This window comes from Salvelinus namaycush, chromosome 7 (genome assembly GCF_016432855.1).
Source record: "Salvelinus namaycush isolate Seneca chromosome 7, SaNama_1.0, whole genome shotgun sequence".
Classification (NCBI taxonomy): domain Eukaryota; kingdom Metazoa; phylum Chordata; class Actinopteri; order Salmoniformes; family Salmonidae; genus Salvelinus; species Salvelinus namaycush.
In genome coordinates, this window is record NC_052313.1 from 16,281,645 (window position 1) to 16,302,645 (window position 21,001).

Here is a 21,001-nt window from a genome sequence, read left to right on the forward strand (position 1 = left end):
GTGGTGTCCCGACAAGCTAGCTCCCTGCGGACGTCCTCCCGGAGGCTACACCGGTAGTGGTCCATCAGGGCCCTGTCGTTCCACCCCGCTCCAGCGGCCAGGGTCTGAAACTCCAGCGCGAAGTCCTGAGCGCTCCTCGTCTCCTGCCTAAGGTGGAACAGCCGTTCACCCGCCGCTCGGCCCTCTGGCGGGTGGTCGAACACGGCCCGGAACCGGCGGGTGAACTCAGGGTAGTGGTCCCTTGCAGAGTCTGGACTCTCCCAGACCGCGTTGGCCCACTTCAGGGCTCTGCCCAGGAGACGAGGACGCTCACACTTTCCTCTCCAGAAGGAGTCGGGCGAACGGTAGCCAGGTACAGCTCTAGCTGGAGCAAGAAATCCTCTGTCCAGTGTCTGTTCTTTTGCCCATCTTAATATTTTATTTGCCAGTCTAAGATATGCCTTTTTCTTTGCAACACTACCTACAAGGCTAGCATCCCGGAGTCGCCTCGTCACTGTGAACGTTGAGACTGGTGTTTTGCGTGTACTATTTAATGAAGTTGCCAGTTGAGGACCTGTGAGGAATCTGTTTCTCAAACTAGAGGACAACAGTTTTCAGCTGTGCTAACAATTTCAAAAGGGTTTTCTAATGATCAAATAGCCTTTTAGAATGCTAAACTTGGATTAGCTAACACAACGTGCCATTGGAACACAGGAGTGATGGTTGCTGATAATGGGCCTCTGTACGCCTATGTAGATATTCCACAAAAAAAAATCTGCCGTTTCCAGCTACAATAGTAATTTACAACGTTAATGTCTACACTGTATTTCTGATCAATTTGATGTTATTTTAAAAATGGACAAAAAAAGTGCTTTTCTTTCAAAAACAAGGACATTTCTAAGTGACCCCAAACTTTTGAATGGTAGTGTAAATTAATTTTTAAAATCAGGTTTATTTTTTTTTTTTATCCGTTTTTTTTTTTTTTGACATTTGTCAATAAAACTCATGAATACAACTGTTTATGTCAAATTGATTTGTGTTCTACTTGTAACCCTGGTTGTCCTGAAAGGAAAATGGTAAAACACTTAATTGGGAGGCTAAATATAAGGGCTGGACATGCAGATAAATAAAAGTCAGATAAATGAAAAGCCGACTTTTGCTGGGGTCTCGGGACTGATAGGGTTAAATTAAAAACACAGGTTGGTGATACCTTAAATTGGGGAGGACTGGCTCGTGGTAATGGCTGGAGCGGAATTCCATGTGTTTAATGCCATTCTATTTGCTCCTTTCCAGCCATTATTATGAGCCACCCTCCCCTCAGCAGCCTTCTAATAATCATAAGGACAGGCTGTTGTGTATAGACTACAGTGATTTCTAGAGTAGTCACTAATTACCACAACCACAAAGTCTTATATCCCACCTATTTCTACAATGTTTCTTAAAATCTGATTTTCTACCTAACCCTAACCACACTGCTAACCTTATGCCTAACACTAACCTTAAATTAAGAACAAAATGCAAAAAAAAAAAAAAAAAAAATTGTACAATACCACAGCCAAAGTCAAAATGGCTGTAACTAGTGACAAGCACTTTCCAGAAATCTGAGAAAATAGTTATCGAGTGCGGCTGACCTTTTTTGGAGGACTTTTACAGCAGAGGCATTGCAAGGATTCCTGTTGATGAATGTTGCATCCACACAGGTAGATGAGCCTGTGTAGGGATGTAATGTGGATTATCACTAAAGGAGTGGGGATTTTTGGATGCATTTTATTTTTGTATTTTATGATGTTGGTATCCTCACCCTCCCCCCGTCCCGCAATCGGATTTTGTATTTTTCGTAAAGAACGAAGGTTACGTATGTAACCACGGTTATGAGAGCTATATGGATCACTCCAATATATTGGTATCACTCCGCAGCGGAGGGACATATCTGAGGTGAGGATTTCGATTTACTCCCGTGTACACCTGTGTCACGGCTGGGGTCCTCCTCTGTGCCCCCCTGCAGCCGGGGCAACAGAGTCTGCTGGTAGGCCTGCAGCAGCATGGACACATTGGTAAGGCGGCCAAGAGCGCAGAGGCTTTCAAGTCTGCATCAAAGACTCTGGGGGGGTCCCTGCTTCAGTCGTGGGTTCCGCCCTATAATCTCCCGGTCCGGGAAGGACCATGGCAGCTATTATGGTGTCCATGGTCGGGTAAATCAAATCAAATTTTATTTGTCACATACACATGGTTAGCAGATGTTAATGCGAGTGTAGCGAAATGCTTGTGCTTCTAGTTCCGACAATGCACTAATAGCCAACGAGTAATCTAACCTAACAATTTCACAACAACTACCTTATACACACAAGTGTAAAGGAATGAAGAATATGTACATAAAAATATATGAATGAGTGATGGTACAGAACGGCATAGGCAAGATGCAGCAGATGGTATCGAGAACAGTATATACATATGAGATGAGTAATGTAGGGTATGTAAACATATAAAAGTTTCATTGTTTAAAGTGGCTAGTGATACATGTATTACATCAAGATGGCAAGATGCAGTAGATGGTATAGAGTACAGTATATACATATGAGATGAGTAACGTAGGGTATGTAAACATTATATGAAGTGGCATCGTTTAAAGTGGCTAGTGATACATTTTTACATTATTAAAGTGGCTGGAGTAGAGTCAGTATGTTGACAGCAGCCACTCAATGTTAGTGGTGGCTGTTTAACAGTCTGATGGCCTTGAGATAGAAACTGTTTTTCAGTCTCTCGGTCCCTGCTTTGATGCACCTGTACTGACCTCGCCTTCTGGATGATAGCTGGGTAAACAGGCAGTGGCTCGGGTGGTTGTTGTCCTTGATGATCTTTATGGCCTTCCTGTGGCATCGGGTGGTGTAGGTGTCCTGGAGGGCAGGTAGTTTGCCCCCGGTGATGCGTTGTGTAGACCTCAACACCCTCTGGAGAGCCTTACGGTTGTAGGCGGTGCAGTTACCGTACCAGGCGGTGATACAGCCCGACAGGATGCTCTCGATTGTGCATCTGTAAAAGTTTGTGATTGCTTTTGGTGACAAGCTGAATTTCTTCAGCCTCCTGAGGTTGAAGAGGCGCTGCTGCGCCTTCTTCACTACGCTGTCTGTGTGGGTTGACCAATTCAGATTGTCCGTGATGTGTACGCCGAGGAACTTAAAACTTACTACCCTCTCCACTACTTTTCTGTCGATGTGGATAGGGGGGTGCTCCCTCTGCTGTTTCCTGAAGTCCACGATCATCTCCTTTGTTTTGTTGACGTTGAGTGCGAGGTTATTTTCCTGACACCACACTCCGAGGGCCCTCACCTCTACCCTGTAGGCCATCTCGTCGTTGTTGGTAATCAAGGACTTCCTGAGGATCAGCGGGGTGGAGATGTTGTTTCCTACCCTCACCACCTGGGGGCGGCCCGTCAGGAAGTCCATTACCTAGTTGCACAGGGCGGGGTCGAGACCCAGGGTCTCGAGCTTGATGACAAGTTTGGAGTGTACTATGGTGTTAAATGCTGAGCTGTAGTCGATGAACAGCATTCTGACATAGGTATTCCTCTTGTCCAGATGGGTTAGGGCAATGTGCAGTGTGGTTGCGATTGCGTCGTCTGTGGACCTATTGGGGCAGTAAGCAAATTGGGGTGGGTCTAGGGTGTCAGGTAGGGTGGAGGTGATATGGTCCTTGACTAGTCTCTCAAAGCACTTCATGATGACGGAATTGAGTGCTACGGGGCGGTAGTCGTTTAGCTCAGTTACCTTAGCTTTCTTAGGAACAGGAACAATGGAACCCCAGTCCTAGACCGGATATTATTGCCTGCTAACATGAATTTCTTTTAACTATGGAAATTGTGTCACTTCTCTTGCGTTCTCTGCAAGCAGAGTCAGGGTATATGCAGCGGTTTGGGCCGCCTGGCTCGTTGTAAACTGTGTGAAGACCATTTCTTCCTAACAAAGACCGTAATTAATTTTACATAATTATGACATAACACTGAAGGTTGTGCAATGTAACAGCAATATTTAGACTTATTAAGGATGCCACCCGTTAGATAAAATACGGAACGGTTCCGTATTTCACTGAAAGAATAAACGTTTTGGAAATGATCGTTTCCAGATTTGACCACATTAATGACCTACGGCTTGTATTTCTGTGTGTTTATAATTAAGTCTATGATTTGATTGAGCAGTCTGACTGAGCAGTGAAAGGCAGCAGCAGGCTCGTAAACATTCATTCAAACAGCACTTCCCTGCATTTGCCAGCAGCTCTTTGCTGTGCTTCAAGCATTGCGCCGTTTATGACTTCAAGCCTATCAACTCCCGAGATTAGGCTGGCAATACTATAGTGCCTATAAGAACATCCAATAGTCAAAGGTATATGAAATATAAATCGTATAGAGAGAAATAGTCCTATAATAACTACAACCTAAAACTTCTTACCCGGGAATATTGAAGACTCATGTTAAAAGGAACCACCAGCTTTCATATATTCTCATGTTCTGAGCAAGGAACTTAAACATTAGCTTTTTTATATGGCACTTTTACTTTCTTCTCCAAAACTGTTTTTGCATTATTTAAAACAAATTGAACACATTTCATTATTTATTTCTGCATTATATTAAGTTAAAATAAGTGTTCATTCAGTATCGTTGTAATTGTCATTATTACAAATATATATATACAAATCGGCATCGGCGTTTTTGGTCCTCCAATAATCGGTGTTGAAAAATCATAATCGGTCGCCCTCTAGTCTCCAGGGGGGATGCCACCATCACAAAGGGAAGCCATAAACTCAGCAAGACAATGGAGCAGGGGTCCGACGCCCTGGGAGAGCTTATGTCGTGACCAGCTTCGAGGAATAGGATCCCGGTGATGGATAAATGACCCAGTACCTCTGCAAAAAACGGGGCAGACAAAAAAAAGAGCAACCAGGTAATGGTTTTGATTTGTGTGTTTTTTTTAATTTTATTTATTTTCACACCAACTGCAATATTACCTAGCCGGTTTAATATCCAAGCAGAAAACAAAATAGCGCCATATGATGGAGTAACTCAAGTTAAATGTCTCAACGTAGTGGAAGCCCACCACAATACTCCTACATTCTGCAGGTGAAAGAACAAGAAGAAAAAAAATCATATAGGGTAATTAGCAGATAACGGCATGTTAAAGCAATTCACAACACACACAGAACAAGCCAGTCGGCAAGTTGTGTAAGGAAAATAGTTTGTGGCAGCAAGAGCCACCAATATATTAATGGATACACACGGCGTCGTAGTGTAACGCTGACGAAACACAAGCAAGACAAACCGGAAGATACAGATGAACAGCGCGCAGCGTGTAGAGTTCTCAAGAGGGGCTGGCCATGTGTCCAGACTGCAAACAGCCAGTGAATATACTTCCACGCAAGATATTACACTTACCAAGTGAACTTCAGAAAGTTTGTACCTCAATCCATACGGACCTCCGCCGAGAAAATGAAAGAGAACGTGTGTTGCGGACCCCAGCCGTGACACAGGTGTACACTGGAGTAAATCCTCACCTCGAATGTATTCCTCCGCGGAGGAGTGATACCAATATATTGGAGCGATCCAATATAGTGAAACATAACCACTTTCCAGAAGTTCTCTGTGTTTTTACAGCGATGACAAATTGGCCACGTGACTTATCCTAGTGTGAAAGAGAAGATAAACAACATTCTCAGTTCCGAAATGTTTATATCAGAACAATACGACGACAATGTTATCAACACTTCAAACGTGAGTCATTAATTTGTTATATCTTGAAAGAAACCGGAAACAACAATGAATGTAGCTAGCTAGTCGTTGGTGTAGTCTTCTGCGACTGCGTAACTAGCGCGACGTAATTTTGGCTCTACGCATTCTGTTGAATCCCCCTTTTGTTTGCTGGCTGTCACTTTCACTTTTCCTTACATCTTTTACCACCGTTTCGAGAATGGCGGAGCTACATATTCAGGAAAAGCTGGTAAATCTTTTAAATCAAGATAATATTCAGCTCAGGAATCCACCTTACACAACAGAGGACAGCGAGGCAGGACAGCAATCTCTTCAGGTAAAGTGAGTTTGCTAGGTGACCAACAGTTATAGCCATTCAAAATCTATTGATGTTCATTGAGCTCGTTGGTCTGTGACTTGACTAAGAGTCACCTTTGTGAGATAGGGATAATTTGTTACTCTGTCTGCTGTCTGTGTGTCACTGTTGTCATTGCAGGAGCTTGCAGTGAACTATGCCCCCATTGTGTGCATCTCTGTGTCTGAAGTGGCCAGTGCCTTGGAGAGCCTCCGATCCCAGGCAGTAAAGAGTGGAATGGGGAACAAGACCTACGGAGAGACATGTGTGGAACTCTTTCTGCCTAAAGACTTGAAAAAGGTATGTGGGTGGGTGGGTGTGTTTGCCCTGACACAGCCTACAGAAAATAAAGTAATTCCACATTTTTACCCATTCTTTTAGTATACCAAGAAGAATCACTATTTGGAGACAAAACTGGATGTCCTTGCTCAAGATATCATGGATAGGTAATTGAAAATGGCCAATGCAATGTCAGTCTTTTATAATGTGATCTGTGAGTGAAGTGAAGATGCACTGTCACTTCCATCTCAGATTATTATGTCTACCAAAGTCACAAATTGATAAGGTGCTACTTTTTTTTCTAATTTTGTATAGGATTACTGAACAATATGGACTGAAATATATCCAGTTAATTTTTAAAGGGAAGACACTGACTCCTGGTACGTTTCCATTTAGTTGCCACAACACTCATCTAATCAATGTTTGGTCATTTCAACTTTGCATTGAAATGGTTTCTCTTTACAGAGAAGCGTCTGGATGAACAGAATGTGAAGAACAAAAGTAAGATGATGGTTCTGCGGGTGAGCGTGCCAGAGAGGAAGAACCAGATGTTGGAGGTGGAGGAGGAGAAGAAAACACAGGACCAGAGTGTCCAGAGAACCCAGAAGGGCTTCCAGATCCTATCAGAGAGAGGTTAGTTAGACCCTCACTGCTTTTAAACACAATAACAATGTTATCACAATGCTACAGGAATATAATGTTTTGGACATTCTGTGACTTGGTCGTCATGTTAGGCTTCCAGATCCTTTCAGTTAGACCCTCGTACTGCGTTTAACCCCAATCACAACTCTACAGGAGTGTTATTTTATGGTTGTTCTGTGGTTTGGCTGTCATTTTAGATGGCACCGATGACACAGCCACGACTCCATTCCTAGAGATTGCTGATCAGAAGGGGAACCCCCTGAAAATACCTCACAGTAAGAAAAAGGTAGTCAAGACAAAGGACTAATGAACATATTACCAATATTATATTCATAACTGTCATGGTAAGCAGTATGAGTGGGTGGCAAGCTCACACAACTTATGGCTTGAATGGTAACTATGGTTCTAGCCATGCCGTGTGTTCTTTGTGAATTTAAACTCCACTGACTGACTATTTCTAATGCTGTGTGATTGTTGTCCTAAGGCTCTGATTTTAGCCATGGGGTTCCATGAGAAAGGCCGTGCTCTGATGAAGAGGAAACAGTATGAAACTGCTCTGGGCCACCTGGTGCAAGCTGACGACCAGTTTGTGTAAAAAAAAAACTTCCTCTTAATCACATAAATAATTTGTTAAAACAGATCAAAACACCCAGTCCATTTCTGATTCAAAGATGATTGTATGATTGGCATGTTAGATCATTGTCTTGTTGTATGGTTATTTGATTGCATTTTAAATGTACAGTACTCTATGTTAAGAGTTAGGCAATATGGGGATTTTCTTTTTTTTAAGGGATTTTATTCATTTATTATCCAAGCATTTCGCTACACCTGCAATAACATCTGCTAAATATGTGTCTGCGACCAATAAGATTTGATTTGAAATACTACTACTAGTTTGATGGTTTTAGCCATTAATTGTCCCATTAACAATGACCTATATTAGCAAACTTATTTCATTTTAAACTTATTTCATTTCTCTAGTATAGGCTACTTATGGTAATGAACAATATAAAAATGCCTGTGATAAGTGGTCTGTCGATCATCTTCCATTTATTGTCCCAGCTTTACTCTACGTTCCACCACGAAATCACCTTGCATCTCAAATAACAACTCACTTATGTGATCAAGATTAGTGATTCTGTGCCTCACATTGCTCAGTCTGATCCCGTGTAATCATGGAAATCCAGAACTAAAGTTTTGCCTAATAGCTCCATAGAGTTCTGGGGGGAGATGTGTTAGAAAATATACTAGAATGAGGACCGGTACCATGTACACTCTCCTCTGTATGTATTTGGACAGCGAAGCAAAAATAACCTAAATTTGTTTCTAAACTCCAGCGTTTTGGATTTGAAATCAAATGTTTCATCTGTGGCGACAGTACAGAATGTCACCTTTTTATTTGAGGGTATTTTCAAACATATCTGTTTTACCTTTGAGAAAGTAAAGCAAGTATTTGGACAAAATTCACTGATAATGCATTAAAGTTGTAAAAAGTTGAGTATTTGGTCCCATATTCCTAGCACGCAATGACCACATCAAGCTTGTGACGCTACACACTCATTGGATGCATTTGCAGCTTCAAAATACACTTCTTATTGGGCAAAACATAATCTGAAACACAACCAAAACAAGCTGTAAATGCATCCAACAAGTTTGTAAAGTCATAAGCTTGAAGCAGTCATTGCGTGCAAGGAATATGGGACCAAATACTAATATTTTGACTACTTTAATAGACTATTAGTGATTTTGTCCAAATACTTATGACATCTTCAAATGGGGGGACTAGATATAGAAAGTGCTTTAATTTTTAAACGGTAAACAGATATGTATGAAAATACCCTCAAATAAAAGGTGACATTCTGTTCTGTCGCCTCAGATGAAACATTTGATCTCAAATCCAAAATGCTGGAGTATAGGGCCAACATTTTTAGCTTTGCTGTCCAAATACATACAGAGGGGAGTGTATGTTACGTGCTCCTGTACACGAGAAATTAGATCCTGTCAAACACATTGAATATATTTTGTGTCTCTACAGTAAGTGTGGCTTCAAGCTCTTGAACACAGTGGACAACTATGCAGTACTGCAGCTGGACATCGTGTGGTGCTACCGAGCCTTGGAGGCCCTGTCCTATCTGGATGACGGCAAGCGGAGGCTGCAGATTGCCGAGGACTGCTTCCGCAATTGCTACGGAGACCAGCAGCAGAGGCTCATGAAGATCAAGGTGGTCTATGGCACTGGTCTATGGCTCCGTTCACAAACAACCCTTAGCTCCGACGCACTAGGCACTAATGTAGATCTGAATTTCACAATTGTTTGAATATACTTCATTTAATGAATTGATTTTGTTTTTAGGGAAACACCAGAGGAGAGGAGGTGCTGTTCCTCAGGCTGTACCTCCTGCAGAGCATACTGGCGCACATGGTTGGTAACGAGCGCCAGGCCACACAGAAGCTTAAGCAGGTGTAGTACATCATTATAGCCCTGTTTCCAGATCCTCTTGTCTCCTGACATTAATAACAACATTTCTGTAAGCAGGGAGGCACCTCACTGTAATAGATTGCTGATTCTACCTTTAACCCCTGCTGTGTTCTAGGTGGAGGATCTGTATCGATGTCTGTATAATGATGTAATATTACTGATTCTACCTTTAACCCCTGCTGTGTTCTAGGTGGAGGATCTGTATCGATGTCTGTATAATGATGTAATATTACTGATTCTACCTTTAACCCCTGCTGTGTTCTAGGTGGAGGATCTGTATCGATGTCTGTATAATGATGTAATATTACTGATTCTACCTTTAACCCCTGCTGTGTTCTAGGTGGAGGATCTGTATGGACGTCTGTGTAATGATGTAATATTACTGATTCTACCTTTAACCCCTGCTGTGTTCTAGGTGGAGGATCTGTATGGACGTCTGTGTAATGATGTAATATTACTGATTCTACCTTTAACCCCTGCTGTGTTCTAGGTGGAGGATCTGTATGGACGTCTGTATAATGATGTAATATTACTGATTCTACCTTTAACCCCTGCTGTGTTCTAGGCTGAGGATCTCTATGGGCGTCTGTGTCTGGACCCAGGGGAGATAAAAGAGCTGAAGGATCTGGGGTTCTCTGAGCAGGAAGCCCGTCTGGGTCTGAGGGCCTGCCATGGCAACGTAGGCGAGGCCGCGCTGCACATCACCCATAGGAGACAGGTGTGTTCCCATAGCAATAGAACGACACAACGTTTACTTGAATGGGGATGTCCTATATTTCTATGAGTAAGTCTCATAGTGGAAAAAAGGTGTCAACTGACTTGATATAGGTGTTATTAGGACATGTTGCTTAAGTTATCAGAGCTGATTTAGTCATAGAAATATATAATTACTAAAACAAACATTCCCATTCAAGTCAGTGTCCCATGATGGTTGGACCGGTGGCCATATTGAGTGTAATTCTATGGTTTTGTCTGTCCCTGTCAGGAGAGGGAGGAGATGAAACAGAAGGAGAGTGAGAAGAGGAGGATGTGTGTGGAGGGCCTGGCTACCCTCAGAGAGCTGGGTTACTCCAAGAAAGACGCTGCCTGGGCCCTCCTTCAGACAGACGGAGACATGGACGGAGCCTACAGGGTGAGAGACTGTTGTCGCCACTGCAAAAACACACATTGTTTCTCAATATGCCATGAAGGAGAATATGCCAACCATCAAAACATGTTACCATAACCAGAGCCATGAAGCAACGTTACATTAGCTAGCAGAAGAGTGTAGGAGCTAGCTAGCATACTTTGCTAATATGTGTTTTTTTCCCTCCACTTTATTTTTTCCCTCCACGTTTGCTTGTTTCCTCTAGATGCTTCTAGATTCTGCTGCTAGAACCAACAACACAGAGCTCCCCATAAATCAATCCAAGGTTGAGCAGGTAACAAGCCTCTACCTCTTTCTCTCTCTAGTCACTATGTCTATGTAAAAAGTCTACTTATCACAGTGGTGTATGTAGATAGTGCCTAATCCCTTCCTCGCCATAGCTGACATACCTGGGTTTTGAGCCGGAGGTGGCCCTGAGGCTGACAGGGGAAAACGTTCAGGGGGCCACCCAGCTGCTGCAGGACAACCAGGTGGTCCTGCCCCCAGAACTGCTGTCCCCCTCTCCCGCCTCCTCACTGTCCGAGGAGCCCAGCACCACCTCCGAGTCCGCAGGTAGGACTCGAATGCACGCACGTATGTACACAGAGAAGCATATAGGCAAGCAGATGGACAGACGGATGCATACGCATATTACTGTGGGAATACAATTAAGACGTGTATGTGAGAAAGAGGTATTCAGTGTCTATATGCTGCTGATACTTAAGGCTCCAGGATGCCTTTCATACCCAAATCGCCAAAGGAGAGCCCTAATTGAACATGACACTGTTGTCAATGGTGTTTCCAGGTTCTGGGAGCCAAGGGGAGGCCCCAATGGACGTCGACCTGGTGAATGAGGTGCTGGAGGACATCCCTCTACACGAAGAGGACTACCTGGACCTGACCCTGGAGGAGGAGAGCGAGGTCATAGACAAGATGAAGTCCTACCTCTACAAGAACTGTGCCTCCTCCAGCTAAAGTACTGTCCCGCCAGCAGCCATTTTGAAAGCACTTCCACCACCACCTATTCCACGGGTGTTTGATTTGAGTCTTTTTAGGCCCCAAATTAGGTTTGTTTTTCTCCTCCACAAGCAATATATCGACAATTGTATTTTCTGTTTTTGTACTAAAGTGTTATTAATTGAGTTTAATAACATAAACATTTGAAGCTGGTTGACTATAATTTGTAAGGAAGTAAACTGACATGGATTAAAGACAAGAAAATTAAACAAATTCAGATTTAGTAGATAAACATTTATTGCTCTATGCTTAATAGCTACAGAGAGGACAAGTTTGATTATTTGAAGGTTCATGTTTGAGATTTCAACACAGAATTTAGAATGTGAGGCCTTGAGGCTTATAACTGTATGGTAAACGGATTTTTGGTTGCTTGTGTAAAAGATGGTTCTATTTTTCTTCATCGCAAATACTTTTGTATATGCTCTGGTTTATGTTTGAGATCCCTTTTTGACGGAATTTGATTAAGTTTGATTTAATGTTTTTTTATATTGTTTATGGAGTTTGATTGCCAATATGACAATACATGACTGCACTTAGTTTTTAATAGGCTAAATTACACATTCTGTTAACATATACAGTGGGGAGAACAAGTATTTGATACACTGCCGATTTTGCAGGTTTTCCTACTTACAAAGCATGTAGAGGTCTGTAATTTTTATCATAGGTACACTTCAACTGTGAGAGACGGAATCTAAAACAAAAATCCAGAAAATCACTATGTGATTTTTAAGTAATTAATTAGCATTTTATTGCATGACATAAGTATTTGATACATCAGAAAAGCAGAACTTAATATTTGGTACAGAAACCTTTGTTTGCAATTGCAGAGATCATACATTTCCTGTAGTTCTTGACCAGGTTTGCACACACTGCAGCAGGGATTTTGGCCCACTCCTCCATACAGACCATCTCCAGATCCTTCAGGTTTCGGGGCTGTCGCTGGGCAATACGGACTTTCAGCTCCCACCAAATATTTTCTATTGGGTTCAGGTCTGGAGACTGGCTAGGCTACTCCAGGACCTTGAGATGCTTCTTACGGAGCCACTCCTTAGTTGCCCTGGCTGTGTGTTTCGGGTCGTTGTCATGCTGGAAGACCCAGCCACGACCCATCTTCAACTGAGGGAAGGAGGTTGTTGGCCAAGATCTCGCGATACACGGCCCCATCCATCCTCCCCTCAATACGGTGCAGTCGTCCTGTCCCCTTTGCAGAAAAGCATCCCCAAAGAATGATGTTTCCACCTCCATGCTTCACGGTTGGGATGGTGTTCTTGGGGTTGTACTCATCCTTCTTCTTCCTCCAAACACAGCGAGTGGAGTTTAGACCAAAAAGCTCTATTTTTGTCTCATCAGACCACATGACCTTCTCCCATTCCTCCTCTGGATCATCCAGATGGTCATTGGCAAACTTCAGACGGGCCTGGACATGCGCTAGCTTGAGCAGGGGGACCTTGCGTGCGCTGCAGGATTTTAATCCATGACGGCATAGTGTGTTATAAATGGTTTTCTTTGAGACTGTGGTCCCAGCTCTCTTCAGGTCATTGACCAGGTCCTGCCGTGTAGTTCTGGGCTGATCCCTCACCTTCCTCATGATCATTGATGCCCCACAAGGTGAGATCTTGCATGGAGCCCCAGACCGAGAGTGATTGACTGTCATCTTGAACTTCTTCCATTTTCTAATAATTGCGCCAACAGTTGTTGCCTTCTCACCAAGTTGCTTGCCTATTGTCCTGTAGCCCATCCCAGCCTTGTGCAGGTCTACAATTTTTACCCCTGATGTCCTTACACAGCTCTCTGGTCTTGGCCATTGTGGAGAGGTTGGAGTCTGTTTGATTGAGTGTGTGGACAGGTGTCTTTTATACAGGTAACGAGTTCAAACAGGTGCAGTTAATACAGGTAATGAGTGGAGAACAGGAGGGCTTCTTAAAGAAAAACTAACAGGTCTGTGAGAGCCGGAATTCTTACTGGTTGGTAGGTGATCAAATACTTATGTCATGCAATAAAATGCAAATTAATTACTTAAAAATCATACAATGTGATTTTCTGGATTTTTGTTTTAGATTCCGTCTCTCACAGTTGAAGTGTACCTATGAGAAAAATGACAGACCTCTACATGCTTTGTAAGTAGGAAAACCTGCAAAATCGGCAGTCTATCAAATACTTGTTCTCCCCACTGTATATCTCCAGTGAGCTTTTCTTGCAATTTATAGTCTGACATTTGAGATTTAGATATGATAATTTATCACTACGTAGTGTGGAGGTAGTGAACAATTTTTTTCAAAGGAACGTTAGTTAAGTAAACTACGCTGAACCAAAATATAAAACGCAACATGTAAAGTGTTGTTCCCATGTTTCATGAGCTAAAATAAAAAATCCCAGAAATGTTCCATAAGCTCAAAAAGCTTATTTCTCTCGAATGTTGTGCACAATTTTGTTTACATCCCTGTTAGTGAGCATTTCTCCTTTGCCAAGATAATCCATCCACCTGACAGGTGTGGCATATTGTGCTGGGGACAATAAATGGCCACTCTAAAATATGCAGTTTTGTCACACAACACAATGCCACAGATGTCTCAAGTTTTGAGGGAGTGTGCAATTGGCATGCTGATTGCAGGAATGTCTACCAGTTGTAGACAGATAAATTAATGTTAATTTCTCTACCAACATCGTTTTAGAGAATTTGTCAGTACATCCACGCATAACCGTGCCAGCCCAGGACCTCTACATCCGGCTTCTTCATCTGGGGGATCATCTGAGACCAACCACCCGGACAGCTGCTGAAACTTTTTGCACAACCTGTCAGAAATCAGAAACCGGGGAAGGGAAGCTCATCATCCTCACCAGGGTCTTAACCTGACTGCAGTTCGGCATCGTAACCTGCTTCAGTGGGCAAATGCTCACTTTCGATGGCCACTGGCACTCTGGAGAAGTTTGCTCTTTAAGGATTAATCCCGGTTTCAACTGTACCAGGCAGATGGCAGACAGCATGCATGGCGTCATGTGGGTTGCTGATGTGAACAGTGCCCCATGGTGGTGGGGGGGGGTTATGGTATGGCCAGGCGTAAGCTATGAACAACAAACATATTTGCATTTTACCATGACGCGATCCTGAGGCCCATTGCCGTGCCATTCATCCGCCGCCATCACCTCATGTTTCAGCATGATAATGCACGGCACCATGTCACAAGGATCTGTACACAATTTCTGGAAGCTAAAAATGTCCCAGTTCTTCCATGGCCTGCACCAGACATGTCACCCATTGAGCATGTTTGGGATGCTCTGGATAGACATGCACAACTCACTTAGATAATACATTTGATGATACAGTGGTAACAATACATGGTTATAACATCTACAAAAAAGACAGAAATGCCAAAGGGGTAGGTGTTTCCATTTTAAATTCAGAATCACATTCCTGTAAAGCTTAGAGAGGATCTTGTGTTGAATACTGTTGAAGTAATATGTCTACAGGTTCATCTGCCTCACCTAAAGCCCATTCTGGTGGGAACCTGCTGTAGACCACCAAGTGCTAACAGTCAGTATCTGGATAACGTGTGAAATGCTTGATAATGTATGTGATATCAACAGAGGTATATTTTCATGGTGATTTAAATATTGACTGGCTTTCATCAAGCTGCCCACTCAAGAAAAAACGTAACTGTTACCAGTGCCTGCAACCTGGTTCAGGTTATCAGTCAACCTGCCAGGGTAGTTACAAACAGCACAGGAATGAAATCATCAACATGTATTGATCACATCTTTACTAATGCTGCAGAAATTTGCTTTAAAGCAGTATCCAAATCCATCGTATGTAGTGATCACAATATAGTAGCCATATCTAGGAAAACCAAAGTTACAAAGGCTGGGCCTAATATAGTGTATAAGAGTTTTGTAGTGATTCCTATGTTGTTGATGTGTAAATACAGAAGATTGGCAAGCGTTCTGCAAATTGAGAAATCATGTGACTAAACTGAATAAAAAGAAGAAACTACACTATGAAACAAAGATATATGACAGGGTCTGATAACTTGGATGCACAATTACTGAGGATAATAGTGGACAATATTGCCACTCCTATTTGCCATATCTTCAATCTAAGGCTACTAGAAAATGTGTGCACTCAGGCCTGGAGGGAAGCAAAAGTAATTCTGCTTCACAGGAATAGTAAAGCCCCCGTTATTGGCTCAAATAACCGACCAATCAGCCTGTTACCAACCCTTAGTAAACATTTTGATTTCTTTTTTTTGACCAGAGACAATGCTATTTTACTGTCAAAAAATTGACAACAGACTCAGCATGCTTATAGGGAAGGATATTCAACAAGCACGGCACATACACAAATTACTGATGATTGGCTGAGAGAAATTGATGATAAAAAGATTGTCGGTGCTGTTTTGTTAGACTTCCATGCGGCTTTAGACATTATCGATCATAGTCTGCTGATGGAAAAACGTATGTGTTATGGCTTTACACCCCCTGCTCTATTGTGGATAAAGAGTTTTGTCTATCAGAACACAGAGGATGTTCTTTAATGGAAGCCTCCAACATAATCCAGGTAGAATCAGGAATTCCCCAGGGCAGCTGTCTAGGCCCCTTACCTTTTACTAATGACACGCCACTGGCCTTGAGTAAGCCAGTGTGTCTATGTATGCGGATGACAACACTATACACGTCAGCTACTGCAGCTAGTGAAATCAGTGCAACACGTAACAAAGAGCTGCAGTTCGTTTCAGAATGGGTGGTAAGGAATAATATTTCAAAAACTAAAAGCATTGTATTTGGGAGAAATCATTCACTAAACCCTAAACCTCAACTAAATCTTGTAATAAATAATGTGGAAATTTAGCAATTTGAGGTGACTAAACTGTTTGGAGTAACACTGGATTGTAAACTGTCATGGTCAAAACATGTTGATGCAACAGTAGCTAAGATGGGGAGAAGTCTTTTTTTTTTTGGTATAGGGTTCCATGACTACATGGAACTCTATACCACATCAGCTAACTGATACAAGCAGTAGAATCAGATTTAAAAAATGGATACAAATACACCTTATGGAATAGCGGGGACTGTGAAGACACACACATAGGCACAGACACACATACACATGATAAGACACACACTACACACGTACACATCAGTTGTATTGTAAATATGTGATAGTGGAGTAGTGGCCTGAGGGAACACTACATTTATTGGGTAAAATGTTATGAAATGTAATGTCATGTAATCTTTTAAATTGTATATAACTGCCTTAATGCTGCTGGACCCTAAGAAGAGTAGCTGCTGCCTTGGCAGGAAGTAATGGGGATCCTAATAAATACAAATACAAACAGGACAGTGTGTTCCAGTTCCCGACAAAATCCAGCAACTTCGCAAAGCCATTGAAGAGGAGTGGGACAACATTCCACAAGCCACAATCAACAGTCTGATCCACTCTATGCGAAGGAGATGTGTTGCGCTGCATGAGGCAAATGGTGGTCACACCAGATAGTGACTGGTTTTCTGATCCATGCCCCTAACTTTTTTTAAAGGTATCTGTGACCAAGAGCTGCATATCTGTATTTCCAGTCATGTGAAATCATTAGGGCCTAATGAATTTATTTCAATTGACTGATTTCCTTATATAAACTGTAACTCAGTAAAAATTTGGAAATTGTTGCATGTTGCATTTATATTTTTGTTCAGTGTATATTTGTCTTAGGGTAGCTTTAGTGTAGTTTAACTTCTTCCAGTGTGAAGTAATTGGTTGCTTGATAAACTATATTTTCAGAATTGCTTCCCCAACACTGGTGATTGTTAGTATTTCTTTCCCTGCCTGTGCTCTATACAATCTCACTGGTTCCATATATATAACCTTTTTTGGTCACTTTACCACAGTCACGTTTTACTCTTACCTCTTGACAAGCACCCCCCTGTGGATAGTAGGGGTACCCCCAGGGGTACTAGTACCCCCAGGTTGAAAACCACTACCCTGTATAGACCCTCATACACTTCATAGTAGCTCACAGAAGGAGAACACGCCAAGTCTTTGATAAAAATAAATTTGTGTGATTTTTTGGGGGTGTCTTTTTTTATTGAACATTTCTAGAGCGGTAGTGGTAAAAGTCACAGTCCATGCCAGGGTCGAGGTCTGGGGTAGGATAGGAGAAGAGGTTTAGAAGTAGTTGACCACCCTACGGATGGACTGGATGTTGGGGTTCTGAGCCTGCCACTCGTTGTGACTGCAGTAGTCTCCTCTCTCCACGATGTACATGCGGCCGCGGAAGTTAGGCTCCTCATACATCACCCAGCTACAGAAGGAAACACACACGGGTTAGAAATGGTCACACACCTGCTCACTTCACACACTTAGAGCAGATGGAATAACAGTAATGAGGAAACATCTAACATCAAGTTATAAAATGCAGAACTTCCCCTTTAATATTTAACTCCCTCCTGGAAAACAACTGTTGGGATCACAGGTGTGATTAGTGGTGTTAAAGTTATTTAGAAATTCAGAAGTGTCTATGATTTACCAGCTAGATCATTAGCATCTGTGTTCCAATTATGCGCCAACTTAATTAACACCATAACATATGCTAAAAGGTTGGATGTCTTGGCTCAACAAAAATAGATCCAAAAGTTGAATCACTATGAATTCATCTCTGCGTTTTGCCAATTGCTGTGTGTGTCTGTTTTTGTGCGCCCCTGCATGTGTGTGTTTGTCAGTGCCTGTGTGTTTGTCAGTGCGTGTGTGTGTGATTGCAGTCTGAAACTTAGGCTAGAGGTGTACTACTTACGCTCCGTCTCCATAGACCTTGATGGAGTTAATGCAGTTCTTGCTGAGGCCACGGCTCTGCAGGAAGGGGCAGTCATCACAGATCTCCACACACTGGCCGGAGAAGTTACAGGCCTCGAACAGCTCCATTCTGTAGTGCTCACCGTGCTGCAGGACACAGGAGAGGATTGGAGTTGACACAAGTTTTTCAAGTCAAATATAGGAATACTGTTATAATGAAGAAGATGAGAGACAAGAAGAGAGGAGATTAAATTTGAGGTACGTTTACAAATTGACAACACTACACCCAAACTGTGCTTTGGTCATTCACCCCCCTTATTGATCTAAAGTATCTTTGAGTTAAAGCAGAAAATGTCTCTATAACTTCAACCTCTCCTCATCCTCACTAGCTATCCTCTTAACCCCTAACCCCTATCCTTTCGATTCTTAACCCTTAGCCCCATCTCTCACCATCTTGATGGGCTTACAGGAGCCCATGTGGTCGTTGTGGCTGTTCCAACGCTGGAACTCTGGGTATTCGCCGTGCTCCAGGATGTACTGCTGTCCCTTGAAGTCGGGGTGGTCGAAGCAGCAGAAGGCGCCGCTCTCCACACGGATGGAGTTGACGCGGTTCATGAAGCCACGGTCCTGGAAGTTATCGCAGTCGCCCCTGACCTCCAGCTGCCTGCCAGTGAAGCATTTTCCCTCGTAGAAGGTGATCTGTGATGGGTGGGTGGGTGGGTGGAGAGGAGGAGGTTAACACCATAGTTCATTAGTTAGGGTGGGGAGTTGGAGGTAGGATAGTGTGGTATCCAACAAACCTGGGTTCAGATACTATAATCATTATAGATTCAGTGGGTTTGATTGAGCTTGCCTGTTGCAATGTAACCAATATAAATGTTGCAAAAGTGCAAACCCCACCCACCTGGCACTCCAGGCAGGTTAAAGCAAATGCTTAAAGTGTTTGAAAGATTTTAAATAATATTTGAACCTAAGTCCTGGTGGGATACAAACTCAATTGCTTAATTTAACTTTATTGCATCCAGTTCATGACTCAAAATGTAGTGAAATGGTCCAGAGCAAAGATTTTTGGATCCCAGGCTAGAGGCTGGACGGACAGGTGGATACTTTGTCACTGGAGTGTAGGTGTGGATTTGTATGTGTTGGCATGGTGTATGTAGTCAGTTCAGTATATAAATACATTTTGTCATGCAGCCTTGTGTCCATAGCACAGGAGTCTGGTGACACCTTAATTGGGGAGGATGGGTTCATGGTAATGACTGCAGCGGAATGGTATCAAATACATCAAACACATGGTTTCCATGTGTTTGATGCCATTTAATTTGCTCCGTTCCAGTCATTATTATGAGCCGTCCTACCGTTAGCAGCCTCCACTGATCTGTACAGTATTTATGCTGAAGCCAACTATAGATGAATAGAATAGAAGACTAGAGTTGTCTTGCAGTTGGCTAGAAGTATGGATACAAGACTATGTTATGTCTACTCCTATTGGCCAGCCACCAATTATCCCTACCTGCCATTGATAGTTTATTCAAGATAAAATAAATAAATACAATTTTCCTAGACCTTGCTTCCTCTTTTAGATATATCTATAACACAAGATTGACGGTAGAACTAGAAGCAGAATCAGAATGCACTTGATACTTTCTCCAAATATTCACGATACAATATGACATTCATTCGCTTTCAACTCCTGTAACAGATTTAACTGTATTTCTCCCAGCAAGACAAACGGAGTAATTGCTCTGATTAGAATAACCTCTAAATCTAAAAATGTTCACCAGGGATTGCCTCCACATTTTATTGAGTTTTGAATTGAAAAACAAAAAAACACCTATTTGTTGAATACCTAACCTCATGATGGTATGAGAAGTACATGTTCCACTTCCAAACAAATGTTATCACACCTGCACTAAATACCTGTAAATGCATACACTCCCAAACCTATGTGTTTATTGACTGGAGTTCTCTCTAACCAGGCAGTCCCATTGAGGTCGGAAGAACTCTTTTCCAAGGGAGCCCTGTTCAGTCAGTTATGTCCCAGTGTTAGCCAACCTGATGCTGTGTGAATGCGGGTTGACCCAGATGCTGCTTACCTTTCCAGAATACTGCGACATTTTCCACTGGATACTGTCCAACCTGGCCCACAAGTAAGAAAGTGTAACAGTAAAAAAGTTGGACACCCCAATATATACGGCGGGGCGCGTGCCCGGCAGTATCGCGAGGCTTGCCGCACAAAGGACACACAATGGGGGATTTAGGGCTTTCGCTGGGTGAGCACTTTCCCCTTCAACTCTTGGCACTGCTGATTCTGGGCTTTGGCTGCAGCGGGACTGAACAGGAGACAAACAAAGGAATCTGCTTGGCCGGGGCTTTGTGCACGCCGTTTTGCACATGCTATGCTTCTCTTATGCTCAAGTTGAATGGGGCCTGGCATGCCCGCACAGTGAGCGAGACAGAGAGAAATGTGTGTGTGTGTCAGAGTGTGTGTGTGTGGTGGGAGCGTGGTTACCATGGCAACCAGGTGATGGAGAAGAGCGCCTGCAGAGCTACAACAAAGACTTGGTATTCTCTTTCCCTCTTCACACACTATGACCTGCCATTGTTCATATACA

General features: G+C 42.7%; 2 protein-coding genes across 2 annotated transcripts; one reads left to right on the plus strand and one right to left on the minus strand.

Moving 5' to 3' along the window:
• The first annotated feature begins 5,294 nt into the window (after window positions 1-5,294).
• LOC120051028 (NEDD8 ultimate buster 1-like) lies at window positions 5,295-11,866 on the plus strand. The gene is made up of 14 exons (XM_038997616.1): window positions 5,295-6,050; window positions 6,210-6,368; window positions 6,450-6,514; window positions 6,663-6,727; window positions 6,813-6,980; window positions 7,187-7,275; window positions 7,474-7,580; window positions 9,025-9,211; window positions 9,343-9,450; window positions 10,034-10,186; window positions 10,454-10,600; window positions 10,821-10,889; window positions 10,996-11,167; window positions 11,400-11,866. Exons 1-14 carry the CDS (start codon window positions 5,934-5,936, stop codon window positions 11,567-11,569), a joined length of 1,776 nt encoding a protein of 591 aa, XP_038853544.1. The 5' UTR covers window positions 5,295-5,933; the 3' UTR covers window positions 11,570-11,866.
• A 5,896-nt stretch (window positions 11,867-17,762) lies between these two features.
• On the minus strand, window positions 17,763-20,503 carry crygn2 (crystallin, gamma N2). The gene is made up of 4 exons (XM_038996938.1): window positions 20,483-20,503; window positions 18,837-19,085; window positions 18,388-18,533; window positions 17,763-17,898 (listed from the first exon to the last, which is right to left on the minus strand). Exons 1-4 carry the CDS (start codon window positions 20,501-20,503, stop codon window positions 17,763-17,765), a joined length of 552 nt encoding a protein of 183 aa, XP_038852866.1.
• Between the last annotated feature and the right edge of the window lie 498 nt (window positions 20,504-21,001).

Coding starts and splice junctions, on each gene's coding strand:
- LOC120051028 (XM_038997616.1), top strand. CDS start 5,934: ATGGCGGAGCTACATATTCAGGAAAAGCTGGTAAATCTTTTAAATCAA. Junction 6,051..6,209: donor CAGGACAGCAATCTCTTCAG/GTAAAGTGAGTT, acceptor TTGTCATTGCAG/GAGCTTGCAGTGAACTATGC. Junction 10,890..10,995: donor ATCAATCCAAGGTTGAGCAG/GTAACAAGCCTC, acceptor TCCTCGCCATAG/CTGACATACCTGGGTTTTGA.
- crygn2 (XM_038996938.1), bottom strand. CDS start 20,503: ATGTCGCAGTATTCTGGAAAG. Junction 19,086..20,482: donor TGTCGCAGTATTCTGGAAAG/GTAAGCAGCATC, acceptor CACCCATCACAG/ATCACCTTCTACGAGGGAAA. Junction 18,534..18,836: donor CCTGTAAGCCCATCAAGATG/GTGAGAGATGGG, acceptor TGTGTCCTGCAG/CACGGTGAGCACTACAGAAT.